Source organism: Halichoerus grypus, chromosome 8 (assembly GCF_964656455.1).
Source record: "Halichoerus grypus chromosome 8, mHalGry1.hap1.1, whole genome shotgun sequence".
Taxonomy (NCBI): domain Eukaryota; kingdom Metazoa; phylum Chordata; class Mammalia; order Carnivora; family Phocidae; genus Halichoerus; species Halichoerus grypus.
Window position 1 is genome coordinate 70,797,809 of NC_135719.1, and position 19,387 is coordinate 70,817,195.

The window sequence follows — 19,387 nt, forward strand, 5'->3', positions numbered from 1 at the left end:
GCCAAAATGCATTTAACATTAAAATGTTGTTTTTAATGAACTCTGACAAAAATCATTATTTTATCCCTCTCAATAACCTAAAATATTCACTCTATTCAACGAAACATTTATTAAGCACCACTATATACTTGATGCTATATACTAGAGTCTGATATATGATCCTTGACCTCAAGGAGTTTTCACTGTAAGTAGAGCTGGAACAATGATTATAAACTTTTGTTATTAACAGTTCAGATAAGGGGACATGGACTCCAGAGGAAGGGATCTCTTTTGATTGGGATGATTAAGCTTCTGGAGAAGCAGCATTTGATATCTGCCTTAAAGAATCTGGCTAGTTCATTTTTGTTCTAATATTAAGTATCATTCATTATTGAGAACCTAGTCTTAATAAGAAAGAAAATTTAGTTTCAATTACAGGGGCACCTGCATGGCTCAGTCAGTTAAACATCTACTTTTGGCTCGGGTCATGATCCCAGGGCCCTGGGATTGAGCCCCACATCAGGCTCCCTGCTCAGTGGGGAGCCTGCTTCTCCCTCTCCCTCTGCTCCTCTTGGCCCGGCTCCTGCTCTCTCTCTTTCAAATAAATAAATAAAATCTTAAAAAGAAAATTTAGTTTCAATTACAAAAAAGCAGTGAACATTTGCATACATACTGTGTGACAAGCATTCTGTTCTTTATATACATTTTTAATGATTATAACAATTATCATGTTATTTTACAGATGTAGATATTGAAGGTCATAAAGTTTAAGTAAGTCCCAGGGTCATATACCCAGTAAGTGGCAAAACCAAAATGCAAACCCAAATCTGTCTGACTTCAAAACCTGAGCTTATAACTACAAAGCTATACTTGAAAACTTTTCTTCAAATCATTTACAATAGAATAGAAGCCTTTTTATTCAATATGAGCTGGATCAGTAGTTGGTCCATTAATCAAAAAAAAAAAAAAAAACCACTTAAAATAAGGAATCTTAACTGATACCTACATAACTTAAATATTAAAAAAAATTAAAACACATAAGTAGATTTTAATTTGCAAATCTCTGAATGTCAATCTGAGGACTTTACTTTTGAGTGGATCTACTGGTACAATTTTAGTGTATTTATAAAGTGGAATAAAAAAAACTTTTTTTTTTTTTAAATTTATTTATTTATTTGAGAGAGAGAATGAGATAGAGAGAGCATGAGAGGGGGGAGGGTCAGAGGGAGAAGCAGACTCCCTGCTGAGCAGGGAGTCCGATGTGGGACTCGATCCCAGGACTCCAGGATCATGACCTGAGCCGAAGGCAGTCGCTTAACCAACTGAGCCACCCAGGCGCCCCAAAAAACTTTTTTTTTTTTTAAAGATTTTATTTATTTGACACAGAGAGAGAGGGCACAAGCAGGGTGAGCAGCAGGCAGAGGGAGAAGCAGGCTCCCCGCTGAGCAAGGAGCCCGATGCAGGACTCGATCCCAGGACCCCAGGATCATGACCTGAGCTGAAGGCAGACGCTTAACCGACTGAGCCACCCAAGCGTCCAGACAAAGAAACTTTCAAGTAATATGAACACAGACTCCTAGATTTTTTTTTTTTTTTTAAGATTTTTATTTATTTATTTGAGAGAGAGAGAATGAGAGAGAGCACATGAGAGGGGGGAGGGTCAGAGGGAGAAGCAGACTCCCTGCAGAGCAGGGAGCCCGACACGGGACTCGATCCAGGGACTCCAGGATCATGACCTGCAGACTCCTAGATTTTCATGAAAGATTTCCCCATGGTTGTCTCAGCCATACCAAATTTTTATTTTATTTTAAGATTTTATTTATTTATTTGACAGAGGGAGACACAGCAAGAGAGGGAATACAAGCAGGGGGAGTGGGAGAAGGAGAAGCAGGCTTCCCGTGGAGCAGGGAGCCCTATGTGGAGCTCGATCCCAGGACCCCGAGATCATGACCTGAACCGAAGGCAGATGCTTAACAACTAAGCCACCCAGGTGCCCAGAAGTTTTTTGTTTTTTTTTTTAAGATTTTATTCATCTATTTGACAGAGAGAGAGAGAGAGAGAGAGCACACCAGGGGGAGCAGCAGACAGAGGGAGAGGGAGAAGCAGGCTCCCCGCTGAGCAGGGAGCCCAATGCGGGGCTCGATCCCAAGACCCCGGAATCATGGCCCCAGCCGAAGGCAGCTGCCGAACCGACTGAGCCACCCAGGCATCCCTTGAAAGAATTTTTTAAAATAAATTCACCTTGGGCGCCTGGGTGGCTCAGTTGGTTCGGCGACTGCCTTCGGCTCAGGTCATGATCCTGGAGTCCCGGGATCGAGTCCCGCATCGGGCTCCCTGCTCAGCAGGGAGTCTGCTTCTCCCTCTGACCCTCCCCCCTCTCATGTGCTCTCTCTCTCTGTCAAATAAATAAATAAAATCTTTAAAAAAAATAAAAATAAAAAATAAAATAAAATAAATTCACCTTTATCAAAGTTTTCCGTGCTGTTCATTACAATTTTCATAGAAATAAGTATCTTTATCTTTGAACTCATTTTCATCAGTTTATGCAATATTAAATTAAATTATGCAATTACAACAACTTCAACTAGATAAACAAGACAAGTACTTCTTGGTAAGCCTACCAATTGACTCTCCGGATCTAAAGTTTATGGACAGGAAAGAACATTCTTTGTGCTATAGATATCAGTATACTTTACAAGGGGAATGGAAAATATAGGTTAATTCTAACAATTCAGTGAGCTGGGAATTATTAAAGAGTGCTTTTACTATGCATGTTTCTACATCTAGAATCCTGTAATTCTTTTTCAATTAATCTATTTAACAAAGATAATTTTTTTGAAACATCACTCATACATTGTTCAATATTACTTAAATTGACACTATTTGTGATAACATACACTATCTTATTTTGGCCATGCAATACTATGAGATATGAGATATGTAAGAACTATTATTTCCATCCTAAAAAAAGGAGGAAGCTGATGCTCTGTTAAATGACTTAAACTAGGGACTATTTAGTAATAAGCCAGAACTGTTCAGTTTTTTTGGTTTTGAACCTGAAATTCCTTTTAATATCCAAGAGCCATTTTAGGAAAGTAAGCATAATGAGTAGATTATATCCCAGGAAAGGAAAGGGTGGACTAGGTTTAATAGTATTTGGGAAAGTCTATCAGAAGTAGTGGAAAAAGCAGTAGACTAGGAGTCAGGAGACCTATATTAAACAACTGTGGTTCTGTCACTACTTACATTATCTCGGGAAAGTCATGTCACGTCCCTGGCTTTAATCTTCTTGGTAAAACATAAAGAGTTTGGATTATACTTACTTACTTATTTAGTAGGCTCCATTCTCAGCAAGGAACCCAACATGGGGCTTGAACTCACAACATAAGACTGAGATCAAGACCTGAGCCAAGAGCAAGAGTCGGACACAACTGACTGAGCCACACAGGTGCCCATACTTATTTTTTTAATTTATCATTATTATTATTTTTAAATATTTTATTTATTTATTTGAGAGAGAACACGAGTCGGGGGGAGGACACAGAGGAACAAGAAGACTCCCCACTGAGCATGGAGCTCACAGCAGGCTCACACAGGGCTGGATCCCAGGACCCCAAGATCATGACCTGAGCCGAAGTCACACACTTAACTGACTGAGCCATGCAGGTGCCCTAGAAAGTACAATTCTGAATGAAGACATAACAATTATGACTATGTACCGATGAACATACAGAATCAATACTCATAAAGAAAAACTATTGGAAATATAAAGAGAGAGAGTGAGATACAGTATCAACAGGACACTAATTTACCTCTCATAATTCATGCAGATTAAACTGAATAAAATTTAAGATTATAGAAGTTCCAAATAACATAAGGTATAAGGTAGATATAATTGATATATATCAAACTCTACACCCTAAAATACAAAATATCTTCTTTTTAAATACCTATGGATCATTTACAAAAATTCATTTTTTATTAAAAAAATTTTAATAAAAACAAAATAATACAGATTAACATTCTCTGACTGCAATAAAACTAAAAATTAATGACAACAAAATACCCTTACCACTTGGCTATTTTAAAATTCTCTATTAAACAACTTTTTTTTTTTTTTTAAGATTTTATTTATTTATTTGACAGACACAGACAGCAAGAGAGGGAACACAAGCAGGGGGAGTGGGAGAGGGAGAAGCAGACTTCCCGCTGAGCAGGGAGCCCGATGTGGGGCTCGATCCCAGGACCCTGGGATCATGACCTGAGCCGAAGGCAGACGCTTAATGACTGAGCCACCCAGGCGCCCCTATTAAACAACTCTTGAATCAGTGAAGAAATACAAATATACTGCTGAACATCAAGAAAATAATCATGAAAACAATATATATAAGAATTAAATTAATAAATTGGGGCACCTTGGTAGCTCAGTCAGTTAAGCACCTGACTCTTCGTTTTGGTTCAGGTCATGATCTCAGGGTTGTGAGACTGAGTCTCACATTGGTCTCTCCACTCCACGTGGCATCTGCTTCCCCTCTCCCTCTGCCTCTCCTCCCACTCGTACACACTCTCTCTCTAAAATAAATCAATAAATCTTTAAAAAACTAAGGGCACCTGGGTGGTTCAGGGGCTAAGCAGCTGCCTTCGGCTCAGGTCATGATCTCAGGGTCCTGAGATAGAGCCCTGCACTGGGCTCCCTGCTCAGTGGGGAGTCTGCTTCTCTCTCTCTCGCTCTGCTGCTCCCCCTGCTTGTGCACTCTAGCTCATGCTCATTCTCAAATAAATAAAATCTTTAAAATTTAAAGTAAAAAAGTAAATTAATATATTAATTTAGGGAAAAGTAACATCTTTGCGATGTTGAATCTTTTTTTTTTTTAAAGATTTTATTTATTTATTTGAGAGAGAGAGCAGAGCAAGCGAGAGAGAGAGAGCACGAGCAGGGGTGAGGGGCAGAGGGAGAGGAGGAAGCAGGCTTCCTGCTGAACAGGGAGCCCCTAGCGATGTTGTATCTTTTTATTCAGAAAATTGTTATAACTCCATTTGCGCAATTTTTTAGTATCCTTCAGTAATGGTTTATCCTTTATATGCTTTTATTATTAAATACATAGAAACAAAATATAACACAATGGGGGGAAAAGGTATTTATCTTCTATCTGGTTATTATTTATATATAGGAAATATACCAATTTTCATATATTATTTTTGTATCCTGCTGCTTATTGTCTGTACAGGTATTTCAACTGATATTTTTTTTATTTTTATTTTTATTTTATTTTATTTTTTTTATAGATTTTATTTATTTATTTGAGAGAGAGAGAATGAGAGAGACAGCACATGAGAGGGGGGAGGGTCAGAGGGAGAAGCAGACTCCCTGCCGAGCAGGGAGCCCGATGTGGGACTTGATCCAGGGACTCCAGGATCATGACCTGAGCCGAAGGCAGTCGCCCAACCAACTGAGCCACCCAGGCGCCCCTCAACTGATTTTTTTTTTAAAGATTTATTTATTTATTTGACAGAGAGAGATACAGTGAGAGAGGGAACACAAGCAGGGGGAGTGGGAGAGGGAGAAGCAGACTCCCTGCTGAGCAGGGAGTCTGATGCGGGGCTCGATCCCAGAACCCTGGGATCATGACCTGAGCTGAAGGCAGACACTTAACGACTGAGCCAGTCAGGCACACCTCACTTGATATTCTTATATTTTCCAAATATACAAGCATCTAATTTGCATAACGTAATAGATTTACCCCCATCTTTCCAATCTTTAGAACTCCACTTACTCTATTTTTTGTTGTTGTTGTTGTTGGTTACTTTTTTTTTTTAATTTTATTATGTTATGTTAGTCACCATATGATACATCATTGGTTTTTGATGTGGTGATCCACGATCCATTGTTTTCAAATAACACCCAGTGCTCCATGCAGTACGTGCCCTCCTTAATACCCATCACCGGGCTAACCAATCCCCCCTCCCCTCTAAAACCCTGTTTGTTTCTCAGAGTCCATAGTCTCCCATGGTTCATCTCTCCCTCCAATTCCTGCCCCCCCATTTTTCCCTTCCTTCTCCTAATGTCCTCCATGCTATTCCTTATGTTCTACAAATAAGTGAAACCGTATGATAATTGACTTTCTCTGCTTGACTTATTTCACTTAGCATAATCTCCTCCAGTCCCATCCATGTTGATGTAAAAGTTGGGTATTCATCCTTTCTGATGGCTGAGTAATATTCCATTGTATATATGGACCACATCTTCTTTATCCATTCATCTGTTGAAGGGCATCTCGGCTCTTTCCACAGTTTGGCTATTGCGGACATTGCTGCTATGAACATTGGGGTGCATATGGCCCTGCTTTTCACTACATCTGTGTCTTTGGGGTAAATACCCAGGAGTGCAATTGCTGGGTCATAGGGTAGCTCTATTTCTAAATTTTTGAGGAACCTCCACACTGTTTTCCAAAGTGGCTGTACCAACTTGCATTCCCACCAACAGTGTAAGAGGGTTCCCCTTTCTCCACAACCTCTCCAACATTTGTTGTTTCTTTCCCTGTCCATTTTTGCCATTCTAACTGGTGTAAGGTGGTATCTCAATGTGGTTTTGATTTGGATTTCCCTGATGGCTAATGATGATGAGCACTTTTTCATGTGTCTGTTAGCCATTTGTATGTCTTCTTCAGAGAAGTGTCTTTTCATATCTTCTGCCCACTTTTTGACTTGATTATTTGTTTTTTGGGTGTTGAGTTTGAGAAGTTCTTTATAGATCTTGGATACCAGCCCTTTATCTGTAGTGTCATTTACAAATATCTTCTCCCATTCTATGGGTTGCCTCTTTGTTTTGCTGACTATTTCCTTTGCTGTGCAGAAGCTTTTTATCTTGATGAAGTCCCAAAAGTTCATTTTTGCTTTTGTTTCACTAGCTTTTGGAGATGAATCTTGAAAGAAGTTGCTCTGGCCGATGTCAAAGAGATTACTGCCTATGTTCTCCTCTAGGATTTGGATGGATTCCTGTCTCACATTGAGGTCTTTCATCCATTTTGAGTTTATCTTTGTGAATGGTGTTAGAGAATGGTCGAGTTTCATTCTTCTGCATGTGGCTGTCCAATTTTCCCAGCACCATTTATTGAAGAGACTGTCTTTTTTCCATTGCATGTTTTTTCCTGCTTTGTCAAAGATTGTTTGACCATAGAGTTGAGGGTCCATATCTGGGCTCTCTACTCTGTTCCATTGGTCTATATGTCTGTTTTTGTGCCAGTACCATGCTGTCTTGGTGATCACAGCTTTGTAATATAGCTTGAAATCGGGCAATGTGATGCCCCCAGCTTTGTTTTTCTTTTTCAACATTTCCTTGGCGATTCGGGGTCTTTTCTGATTCCATACAAATTTTAGGATTGTTTGTTCCAGCACTTTGAAAAATGTCATTGGAATTTTGATCGGGATGGCACTGAAGGTATAGATTGCTCTGGGTAGCATAGACATTTTAACAATGTTTATTCTTCCGATCCATAAGCATGGAATATTTTTCCATCTTTTGTGTCTTCTTCAATTTCTTTCATGAGTGTTTTGTAGTTCCTAGAGTATAGATCCTTTACGTCTTGGTTAGGTTTATTCCGAGGTATCTTACGGTTTTTGGTGCTATTGTAAATGGAATCATTTCTCTAATTTCTCTTTCTACAGTTGCGTTGTTAGTGTATAAGAAAGCAACTGATTTCTGTGCATTGATTTTGTATCCTGCCACATTACTGAATTGCTGGATGAGTTCTAGTAATTTGGGGGTGGAGTCTTTTGGGTTTTCCACATAAAGTATCATGTCATCTGCGAAAAGAGAGAGTTTGACTTCTTCTTTGCCAATTTGAATACCTTTTATTTCTTTTTGTTGTCTGATTGCTGTTGCTAGGACTTCTATTACTATGTTGAAAAACAGTGGCAAGGGTGGGCATCCTTGACGTGTTCCTAATCTTAAGGGAAAGGCTCTCAGCTTTTCCCCATTGAGGATGATATTCGCTGTGGGTTTTTCATAGATGGATTTGATGAACTTGAGGAATGTTCCCTCTATCCCTATACTCTGAAGAGTTTTAATCAGGAAAGGATATTGTATTTTGTCAAATGCTTTTTCTGCATCAATTGAGAGGACCATATGGTTCTTCTCCCTCCTCTTATTAATGTGTTCTATCACATTGATTGATTTGCGAATGTTGAACCACCCTTGCATCCCGGGGATAAATCCCACTTGGTCGTGGTGGATGATCCTTTTAATGTATTGTTGGATCCTATTAGCTAGGATTTTGTTGAGGATTTTGGAATCCATATTCATCAGGGATATCGGTCTGAAATTCTCCTTTTTGATGGGGTCTTTGCCTGGTTTGAGGATTAAGGTAATGCCGGCCTCATAGAATGAGTTTGGAAGTTTTCCTTCTGTTTCTATTTTTTGAAACAGTTTCAGTAGAATAGGTATTATTTCTTCTTTGAATGTTTGGTAGAATTCCCCAGGGAATCCATCAGGCCCTGGACTCTTGTTTTTTGGGAGGTTTTTGATCACTGCTTCAATCTCATTACTGGTTATTGGCCTATTCAGGTTGTCAATTTCTTCCTATTTCAGTCTTGGCAGCTTATAGGTTTCCAGGAAGGCCTCCATTTCATCCAGATTGCTCAGTTTATTGGCATATAGTTGTTGATAATAATTTCTAATAATTGTTTATATTTCTTTGGTGTTAGTCGTGATCTCTCCCCTTTCATTCATAATTTTATTAATTTAGGTCCTTTCTTTTTTCTTTTGGATAAGTCTGGCCAGTGGTTTATCGATCTTATTAATTCTTTCAAAGAACCAACTTCTAGTTTCGTTGATCTGATCTACTGTGTTTTTGGTTTCTAATCCATTGATTTCTGCTCTAATTTTAATTATCTCTCTTCTAATGCGTGGCTTAGGCATTGTTTGTTGCTTTTTCTCTAGTTCTTTAAGGCGTAGAGTTAATTGATGAATTCAGGATTTTTCTATTTTTTTCAGTGAGGCTTGGATGGCTATGTATTTCCCCCTTAGGACCGCCTTTGCAGTAGACCATAGGTTTTGGACCGATGTGTTTTCGTTCTCATTGATTTCGATGAATTGTTTAAGTTCTTCTTTGATTTCCTGGTTGACCCAAACATTCTTGAGCAGAGTGGTCTTTAGCTTCCAAGTGTTTGAATTTCTGCCAAATTTTTTCTTGTGATTCAGTTCCAGTTTTAGAGCATTGTGGTCTGAGAATATGCAGGGAATAATCTCAATCTTTTGGTATCGGTTGAGACCTGATTTGTGACCCAGTATGTGGTCTATTCTGGAGAAAGTTCCATGTGCGCTCGAGAAGAATAAGTATTCTGTTGGTTTAGGGTGGAATGTTCTGTAAATATCTATGTGGTACATCTGGTCCAATATATCATTCAAAGCTCTTGTTTCCCTGTTGATTTTCTGCTTAGATGATCTGTCCATTGCTGAGAGTGGAGTATTGCGGTCTCCTACAATTAACGTATTGTTATCAATATGACTCTTTATTTTGGTTAACAGTTGGCTTATGTAGATGGCTGCTCCCATGTTGGGGGCATAGATATTTACAATTGTTAGATCTTCTTGTTAGATAGACCCTTTAAGAATGATATAGTGTTGGGCACCTGGGTGGCTCAGTCGTTAAGCGTCTGCCTTCGGCTCAGGTCATGATCCCAGGACCCTGGGATCGAGTCCCACATTGGGCTCCCTGCTCAGCAGAGAGCCTGCTTCTCCCTCTCCCACTCCCGCTGCTTGTGTTCCTGCTCTCGCAATCTCTGTCTCTGTCAAATAAATAAATAAAATCTTTAAAAAAAAAAAAAAAAGAAGTTTAAAAAAAAAAAAGAATGATATAGTGTCCTTCTGTGTCTCTAGTTACAGACTTTAGTTTAAAATCTAATTTGTCTGATATAAGAATTGCTACCCCAGCTTTCTTTTGAGGTCCACTGGCATGGAAGATGGATCTCCATCCCTTCACTTTCCATCTGGATGTGTCTTTAGGTTCAAAATAAGTCTCTTGTAGACAGCATACGGATGGGTCCTGTCTTTTTATCCAATCTGCAACCCTGTGCCGTTTTATGGGAGTATTTAGGTCATTCACGTTGAGAGTGATTATTGAAAGATATCAATTAATTGTCACCATGTTGCCTGTGAAGACGTTGTTTTTATAGAATGCCCCTGTAAATTTCTGTTGTAGATCACTCTTGGGGTCTTTCTCCTTTTATAGAACCCCCCTTAATATTTCTTGAAGGGCCGGCTTAGTGGTCACATATTCTTTCAGTTTCTGCCGGTTGTAGAAGCTCTGCATCTCTCCATCCATTCTAAATGAAAGCCTTGCCGGATAAAGTATTCTTGGCTGCATGTTCTTCTCATTTAGTACCCTGAATATGTCTTGCCAGGCCTTTCTGGCTTGCCAGGTCTCTGTGGATAGGTCTGACGTTATTCTGATGTTCCTCCCTCTGTACGTAAGGAATCTCTTCCCCCTAACTGCCCTTAAGATGGTTTCCTTGGTTCTGAGATTTGCAAGTTTTACTATTACATGCCGGGGTGTTGGCCTATTTTCCTTGATCTTGGGAGGGGTCCTCTCTGCCTCTAGGATGCGAATGTTTGTTTCATTCCCCAGATTAGGGAAGTTCTCAGCTATGATTTGCTCAAATACATCTTCTAGTCCTCTCTCTCCCAGGATTCCAATTATTCTGACATTGGAACGCTTCATGGTGTCACTTATTTCTCTGATTCTATTTTCATGGATTCTGAGTTGTTTTTCCCTGGCCTCCTCTTTTCCCTTTTTATCTATTATATTGTCTTCCACGTCGCTTATTCGCTCTTCTGCCTCAGTTACCCTAGCTGTTAGATTATCTAGATTGGATTGGATCTCATTGATAGCATTTTTAAATTCTGCCAATTCACCTTTCATTTCTGCCCTTAGAGACTCTATGTTGCCATTAATTGATTTCTCCATTCTAGCCATTGTCTTCACAACTGCTAGCCTGAATTCCATCTCCGACATCTTGGTTATATCTGCATCCATTTGTAAATCTGCAGCATGTAAGTCATAATCTCTGAGTCTTTTCTATTTTGGGGGGCTCCTCCCCCTAGTCATTCTGTTGATGGGTGTTTGAGGGAATGTATAGAGTCCAAATTATTGACCAGAACCCAAGCAAGATGCACCTGTTTTCTTGGGACCTTAGGGTTGCTGGCCTCTTGTTTTCCCAGCCTGTCTTCTGCGGGAGGTGCCTGCCGCGCTGTTACTCAGGCAACCCTGTTTGGGCGGAGTTGCCCTGCCCCTCTGTGGTGGGGGATGGGCTCAGCGGGAATCAGTCTTTGGGGTTTTGTTCTCTGGCGGCTTTCCCTGGTGGCTTTCTGCATCTCTTCCGTGAGTCAGAGCAGACGAGACCATTTCCAACCCTCTGCCTCAGAGCAGAGAGATCGCAGTCTGTTCTTCTGTGAGCTCTCCAGGCCACACCGTCTCCGTTTCTCTCCGTGCTGCTATAAACTGCAGCGTCCTGGGTTGTGCGCCCCTCCGCAACGCTCCTAGTCCTGCCTCCAGGTCGGGGCCGTCTCTGCCCTTTGTGCTTCTAAAACCGCCAGCTGCTCCCAGTTCAGGCGCATACGCGCGACCCCACCGCTCTGGGTTTCTGCCCCGGGGGCTGCCCTAAAGTCCTTTCCCCGCCACTACCTGTCTGTGAGTCTGTGCCCGGTCCCCAGCACGCGAGGCTGTCACTTACCGGTGGTGTAGGATCCCCACGGCCAGGCACCCTCTCGCTGCCGTTTATCCTCTGATATCTGCCCGCAGAATCACGGCTCCCCGCTTCGTACCTCAAAACCAACCGCCTGCAATATTCTGCTTGTAGAGATCCAGATCTTCTTACATCTCAGGCTGGTTTCGTGGGCGCTCAGAGTGGTCTGGTAGATATCCAGCTCAATTCCTGGGACCAGTTGAAATAGGGTCCCCTACTCCTCCGCCATCTTTCCCCCCAGTCCCACTTCCTCTACTTTTATTAGCACCTTCAATACAATGTTAAATTAACCATGCTAAGACATAGCTGTTTTTTTTTCTGACTTTAGAGGTGATGCTTTCAATGTTTCTCAAGCATAAAGCTGAATAACAACTTTTTAATAATAATTCTCTAATGCTTATGTAATTAAAACCCAGATTATCCAAGTCAGTTATTACCAACATACCTGGTTTGATACACAAAAAATCATTACCTGTAACATTTTAATCATTCCTCCTTCCAACTTACTTTATAGTATCTGCAAAGCTGACTCGACGAGAGCTTTTCTTATTTCTCAAGGCATTAGATTCCTAAGGGCAGAGAATATATGGTATGATTCTTTTTTCTTTTTTAAGTTAGTTAACATAGAGTGTATTATTAGTTTCAGAGTAGAGTTTAGTTATTATCAGTTGCATATAACACCCAGTGCTCATTATCTCAAGTGCTCCTTAATGCCCTTCACCCAATTACCCCATTCCCTCCCACTTCCCCTCAGTTTGTTCTCTATAGTTAAGAGACTCTTATGCTTTGCCTCTCTTACTGTTTTTACCTTATTTTATTTTTCTTTCCCTTTCCCTATGTTCATGTTTTCTTAAATTCCACATGAGTGAAATCATATGTTATTTGTCTTTCTCTGACTGACTTATTCTGCTTAGCATAGTACCCTCTAGTTCCACCCACATCATTGCAAATGGCAAGATTTCATTCTTTTTGATGGCTAATATTCCAGTGTGTTTGTGCGTGCATGTGTACCACATCTTCTTTATCCATTCAACTGTTGATGGACATTTGTGTTTTTTCCATATTTTCACAATTGTGAACATTGCTGCTATAAACATTGGGGTGCATGTGCTCCTTTGAAACACTATTTTTGTATCCTTTGCATAAATAGCTAGTAGTGCAATTGCTGGGTCATAGAGAGTAGTTCTATTTTTAACTTTCTGAGGAATCTCCATACTGTTTTCCAAAGTAGCTGTACTAGTTTGCATTCCCACCAACAGTGTAAAGGGCTCCCCTTTCTCCGCATCCTCCCCAATATCTGTTGTTTCCTGAGTTGTTAATTTTAGCCATTCTGACTGGTGTGAGGTGGTATCTCATTGTGGTTTTGATTTTTATTTCCCTGAGGATGAGTGATGTTGAGCAATTTTCATGTGTCTGGAGAAATGTCTGTTCATGTCTTTTGCCCATTTCTTGATGGGATTTTTTCTTTTTGGGTGTTGAGTTTGCTAAGTTCTTTATAGATTTTGGATACTAGCCCTTTATCTGATATGTCATTTGCAAATACCTTCTCTCATTCCATAGGTTGCTTTTTAGTTTTGTTGATTGTTTTCTTTTATGGTATGATTCTTACTGAAACTACTGTGAATTAGGTCTCCAAAGTACTACAGACAGAGACCAAGTCTTATTCTGAGTTAATGTGATATTATTAATTTTGGTAATTATTTATTTCTCTGAAATATCTCAATGCACTTAACAAACATGATTTTCTTTCTTTTTTTTTTAAGATATTATTTATTTATTTGACAGGGAGAGACACAGGGAGAGAGGGAACACAAGCAGGGGGAGTGGGAGAGGGAGAAGCAGGCTCCCTGCTGAGCAGGGAGCCTGACATGGGGCTCAATCCCAGGACCCCAAGATCATGACCTGAGCTGAAGGCAGACACTTAACGACTGAACCACCCAGGTGCCCATGAATATGATTTTCCATGTGAATGGTAATAAGCACACCAACACAAACATGTATTTAACGAAGTTGATTACTGTCCCTTACTTTTTCTCTCTCCTTTTAAATGAATGATTGTTTTGTTATTAAGAAAAATTAAGGGGCACCTGGGTAGCTCAGTAGATTAAGCGTCTGCCTTTAGCTCAGGTCATGATCCCAGGATCCTGGGATCAAGCCCCGTTTCAGGCTCCCTGCTCAGCTGGGAGTCTGCTTTTCCCTCTCCCTCTGTCCCTCTCCCTGCTTTCTCTCTCTCTCTCCCCTGCTCAAATAAATAAATAAATAACATTTAAAAAAAAAAAAGAAGAAGAAAGACTGGGGACAAAGCAAGTGATATGTGGCCTGTTACGGTAAACTTATTATACTATTTTTAGAATTTAAGAAAAAAATTTAACTGTGGTAAAATACACATAACAAAATTTAGCATCTTAACCACTTTTTAAAATTTAATTTATGGGGTGCCTGGATGGCTCAGTCAGTTAAGCGTCCAACTCTTGGTTTCAGCTCAGGTCATGATCTCAGGGTCATGAGAGTGAGCCCTGCATTGGGCTCTGCAGAGCTCAGCATGGAGTCTTCTTGAGATTCTCTCTCTCCTTCTTCCTCTGCCACTTCCCTCCTCTCTCAAATAAATCTTTAAAAATTTTTTAATTTTTATTTTAAAAGTGGTCAGAACTCTTAACTTTAGATCTACTCCCTCAACAAATTTTTAAGTGTATAATTCAATATTTTTAACTATAGGCACAATGTTGTGTAGCAGATTTCTAGAACTTACCTTGTATAACTGAAACTTCATACCTGTTGTTAGCAACCCCCATTTTGCCCTTCTCTATGGCCCTGGCAACCAATGTTCTGCTCTCTGCTTCTATGATTTTGACCATTTTAGATACCTTATATAAGTGGAATCATGAAGTATTTGTCCTTCTGTGATTAGCTAATTTCATTTACCATAATACATCTTAACCATTTTTAAGTGTACAGTTCAGTAGTGTTAAGTAGGTATACATTGTTGTGAAACCAATTTCCGAACTCTTTTCATCCTGCAAAACTGCAACTCCATATCCATTAAACAAGTCCTCTTTCCCCATCCAATCTCCTAGCACCACCATTTTACTTTTGGTCTCTATGAATTTGATTAGGTAATTCATAAGTGGAATCATAAAGTATTTGCCTTTTTTTTTTTTCAGAGTTTTATTTATTTTTTTTAGAGAGAGAGAGAGAGAGACAGAGCAGGAGGAAGGGCAGAGGGAGAGGGAGAGGGAGAGAGAGAATCTCAAGCAGACTCCACGCTGAGTGTGGAACCTGATGTGGGGCTCAATCTCACAACCCTGAGAGCATGACCTGAGCTGAAACCAAGAGTCAGATGCTTAACCGACTGAGCCACCCAGGGGCTCCGTATTTGTCTTTTTGTGATTGGTTTATTTCACCTAGCATAATGTCCTTAAGGTTCATCTTTGTTGTAGTGTGTATCAGAACTTCCTTTTTAAGGCCAAATAATATTCCATTGATACCACATTTTGTTTATCCATTCATCTATCAATGGACACTGGTTTGCTTCTACCTTTTGCCTACTGTGAATAATGTTGCTATGACAGGGGTGTATGTCTCTTCCAGACCCTGCTTTCAATTCTTTTGGGTACACACCCAGAAGTGGAATTGCTGGATCATATGGCAATTTTATTTTAATGTTTTGAGGAACCACCATACTGTTTTCCATAGTGGCTACAGCATTTTACATTTCTACCAACAGTGTACCAGGTTTCCAATTATTCCGCATCTTAGCCAGCACTTGTTATTTTTTGTTGTGTTTTTTTTTTTACAGTAGCCATTGTAATGGATATGAGGTAATATCCCACTGTGGCTTTGATTTGCATTTTTCTAATGATTAGTGATGCTGAGCATCTTTTCATTATAAAATGCTATTTTTATTTTCCCTCATCTTCTTTAACAAGAGCAAACCTTTTTACTCACATAAATACCAAATACAAAAAGCAAATGACAGAGAAATAAACAAATCTACAGAGACTTTTACTATGTTAATTCTTAATACCTGAGCATGTCTTACTATAAGAAAGAATCGGGAATGTTCATCCTCTCTGTTAACACCCTAGCAGACACTACAAGTGGCCTCGAGCTTAATATGGACAATAATACTACCACAGTTCATACTGAAACTAACAGAGACTAATATACTTCTTACTAAAAAAAAAAAAAGGGACACCTGGGTGGCTCAGTCGTTAAGCGTCTGCCTTCGGCTCAGGTCATGATCCCAGGGTCCTGGGATCGAGTCCCACATCGGGCTTCTTGCTCAGTGAGGAGCCTGCTTCTCCCTCTCCCTCTGCTGCTCCCCCTGCTTGTGCTCTCTCTCTCTCTGACTTAAAAAATAGTAATAAAAACAAATAAAAATAAATTAAAAAATAAAAAAAGAAAGAAAAACTGAAATTTTTGTGCTATATTGGAAAGAGCACTGAGCTAGAAATTAGGAGATTACAGCTCAGATGTGAAGTCTGCCACTAACTAGCTGTGTGGGCTTAGATAAAAATTTGACCCCCTTGGACCTCATTTTTTTTTCTTCTATAAAACTAAGAAATTGGATTTAAGATTACTGGTGAGGTCCTGTTGGTTTTAAAGCTTTGAGTCTATGAATCTGTCCTTCACTCATTCAGCATTCATTACATTTTTATTTTCTTTTTTTTTTAAGATTTCATTTATTTATTTGATAGAGAGAGACACAGCAAGAGAGGGAACACAAGCAGGGGGAGTGGGAGAGGGAGAAGCAGGCTCCCCGCTGATCAAGGAGCCCGATATGGGGCTCGATCCCAGGACCCTGGGATCATGACCTGGTCTGAAGGCAGACGCTTAACGGACTGAGCCACCCAGGCGCCTCTCATTACAGTTTTAAAACACACACACACACACACACACACACACACACACACACACACACACACTAGGTCCTGTGCTGATGGAAAAATAGTGGTAAAGGAAATAAATGATTCCCTACTCTATTGTGTTAATGGTGACACAGACATTAAAACAAAAAAATCTATACAAATATAAAATTCAAAGTGTGATGAGTGTTATATAGGAAAACTATGTTTAAAAAGAAACAAACTAATCTAGCCTAAGAATCAGGAAGATTTCTTTGAGGAAGTATATTTGAGACCTGAAGGATTAGTTAAAAATTAGTCAGATGAAGAGTTGGGTAGAGAGAAAGCATTCTAGGTAGAATGTGTGCAGAGGCCTTGAAACAGGAAAAAGCTTGATGCATTTGAGAAATAGAAAGATTAGGGAAGCCAGAGTAGAGTGTGCATTCAGAATTATATGGTCTCCAAAACTATATGCATTTCATCAATCAACAAAATGTACTGAAATTCAACTATATCAGGCACAATAAGTTGAAAAAACACATGATAAAGTTCCCACCCTCAGGGAGTTCTCAATTTAGAATGGACATTAGCAAACAATTATAATGGAAGGTATTGAGGGATGATTTTCTGAGAGAAGCAATATCAAAGTTGTGTCTTAAAGGACAAATAGGAATTACCAAATAATGAGGGCTATAGACTTACAATAAAGCAAGTATGATAAAATATTAATTGAAGAATCTAAGCGATGATTATATGAGCATTCACTATAAAATTCCTGCTACTTTTCAGAATGTTCCAAAAAAAAATTTTTAATAGAATGTTGGGAGGACAAAGAAGAATGAAAGACTAATCATCTAAATAGAGGAGACATTTCATGTAAATTCTTGCAGGCTTGACAGTTTGTGTCATGTTTGCAGAATAGTAAGCAATGGTGAGATACATGTGTGAGAGTGGCAAGAAAGGCTGGAAAAGTAAACTGGACTCAAAAATTAAGAGTGCCAGTGTACTCAAGAGTTCGGATTTTAATCTGATAGCCCCTGGATGCTTACTTGTACACATTCAACCAGAAATCATTTATGATGTTCTCTCTTCATATAGCTAATAAAGTTCCTATTAAAATTATCACTGAAAATAGTCATCTATAAAGCATTTGCATTAGAGACTTACCTGAACTGTTTCATTCCCACTTCTGAGGTCCTGAAGAGGACTCCTTGGAGGCTTCAAAATCTAGAAGAATTAGAATTATTCAAGAAAATCTGGGATTAATATTAATAATCAGTTCAAATTCCATCATAGGAGAAAGGTAGAGATGTTAAAATTTCTGTGAAAACCTGTAAAACTCCTCAAATTCGTACTCTTCAGTGCTGTATCTTGTGGCTGGTTTAAATATCTGGCATCTATTCCCTTCTCCCTGCCCACCTTCCTCAATTATTTTGCCTTCTCTCATCCCCTGTGGTCTGGGTGAAGCTCCACCCCAACCCTAGGGCACAACATGTAGCCCTGGTCTAGAACAATTTGCAAATAATATTCTCTCATCAACAGTGAGTGGTTCAGAAAGGAGGACTTGACCCATAACAAGATAGTCGAACCAATATGATTCAATCCTAAGTCCTTTGTTTTTGTTTTATCTTGAGGAAATAGACACCTTTTCATTTAGGAGTTAAACTGGACGTTGGGAGAGCTAGAGGTACTATAGTAATCATGGGGAGAGGGCCCGTCCGAAAATGGAGATTACCCAGAGGAAGCAGTCAGAGTAGAAAAGTGAGAGAAAATCCTAATATTGGTGATATTATTGGAACCCCTGGTCAGTTATGTTGTGCCAAAAGTCATCCCTATCTTTGGATTTTTCAATTTCAAAATCCAATAAATTTTGTGCTTAAATCAGTTTGAGTTGGATTTTTTGTGTATTACTACACTATTTAAAGATATTCTTAAACTTTATTAAAGTATAATTTACATGGCATACAATTCATAAAATTACCATGAAATTCATAAAATACAAATTTTAGTATATTTACAGAATTGTGTAACCAGGTAAATATTTGAGTATCCAGAGAGCAATAGGAGCCAGCGGGAGTGGGATGGTGATGTTATAGTCAAAATTACTGTGACATATAGTCATCATTCAATAAAAGGTAACAATTATTATTACTAATTTTTAAGATTTTTATTTATTTATTTAACAGAGATAGAGAAAGAGCACAAGTAGGCAGAGTGGCAGGCAGAGGGAGAGGGAGAAGCAGGCTCTCTGCTGAGCAGGGAGCCCAACGTGAGACTCGATCCCAGAACCCTGGGATCATGACCTGAGCCAAAGGCAGCCGCTTAACCGACTGAGCCACCCAGGCGCCCCAAAGGTAACAATTATTAACTTAATGTTTCTTACTGAGGAATGTCGTCTTCTAACAGGTCTGTCCATATTGTCACTGAAAAAGGAAAAAAAATTTATAGACACATTGGTAAAAGACTGAATTTCCAAAAGCCATCATCACAGCATCTTCTACATGCTTTTAAACTGGCCATCACTTTCACTTAACACATGGCATCACTTTTACTTAGCAAAATTTATAAGACATTAAAGTCACTATTTAGAAGGTCAGTGTTTTAAAATACATATTGTATACTCTAAGAATATCTCCTGCAAAACAATCAGCACAACATAATGTACCATGTTTACAGAGGTACAATTTTAAGATAAATGGGTCATAAATCAAGAGACTCTAGCTCTGGTTTTACTACTGTGTGATTTTTTTTGTTTTTACTACTGTGTGATTTTTAAATCAGGTTTTGAAAATTCAAATGCCTATGGAGGCCAAACAGATCAT

At 39.3% G+C, this 19,387-nt stretch overlaps 1 protein-coding gene across 1 annotated transcript in view; it reads right to left on the reverse strand.

The window, feature by feature from the left end:
• Nucleotides 1-19,387, reverse strand: part of KNL1 (kinetochore scaffold 1) — a 64,701-nt gene that overhangs the window by 33,761 nt on the left and 11,553 nt on the right. The window contains exons 3-5 of the mRNA XM_036084253.2: nucleotides 18,949-18,988; nucleotides 17,733-17,792; nucleotides 12,229-12,290 (exon numbers count right to left, since the gene is read on the reverse strand). Of these exons, the coding sequence (XP_035940146.2) occupies nucleotides 12,229-12,290; nucleotides 17,733-17,792; nucleotides 18,949-18,988 (162 nt within the window). The remainder of the gene's footprint in view (nucleotides 1-12,228; nucleotides 12,291-17,732; nucleotides 17,793-18,948; nucleotides 18,989-19,387) is intronic.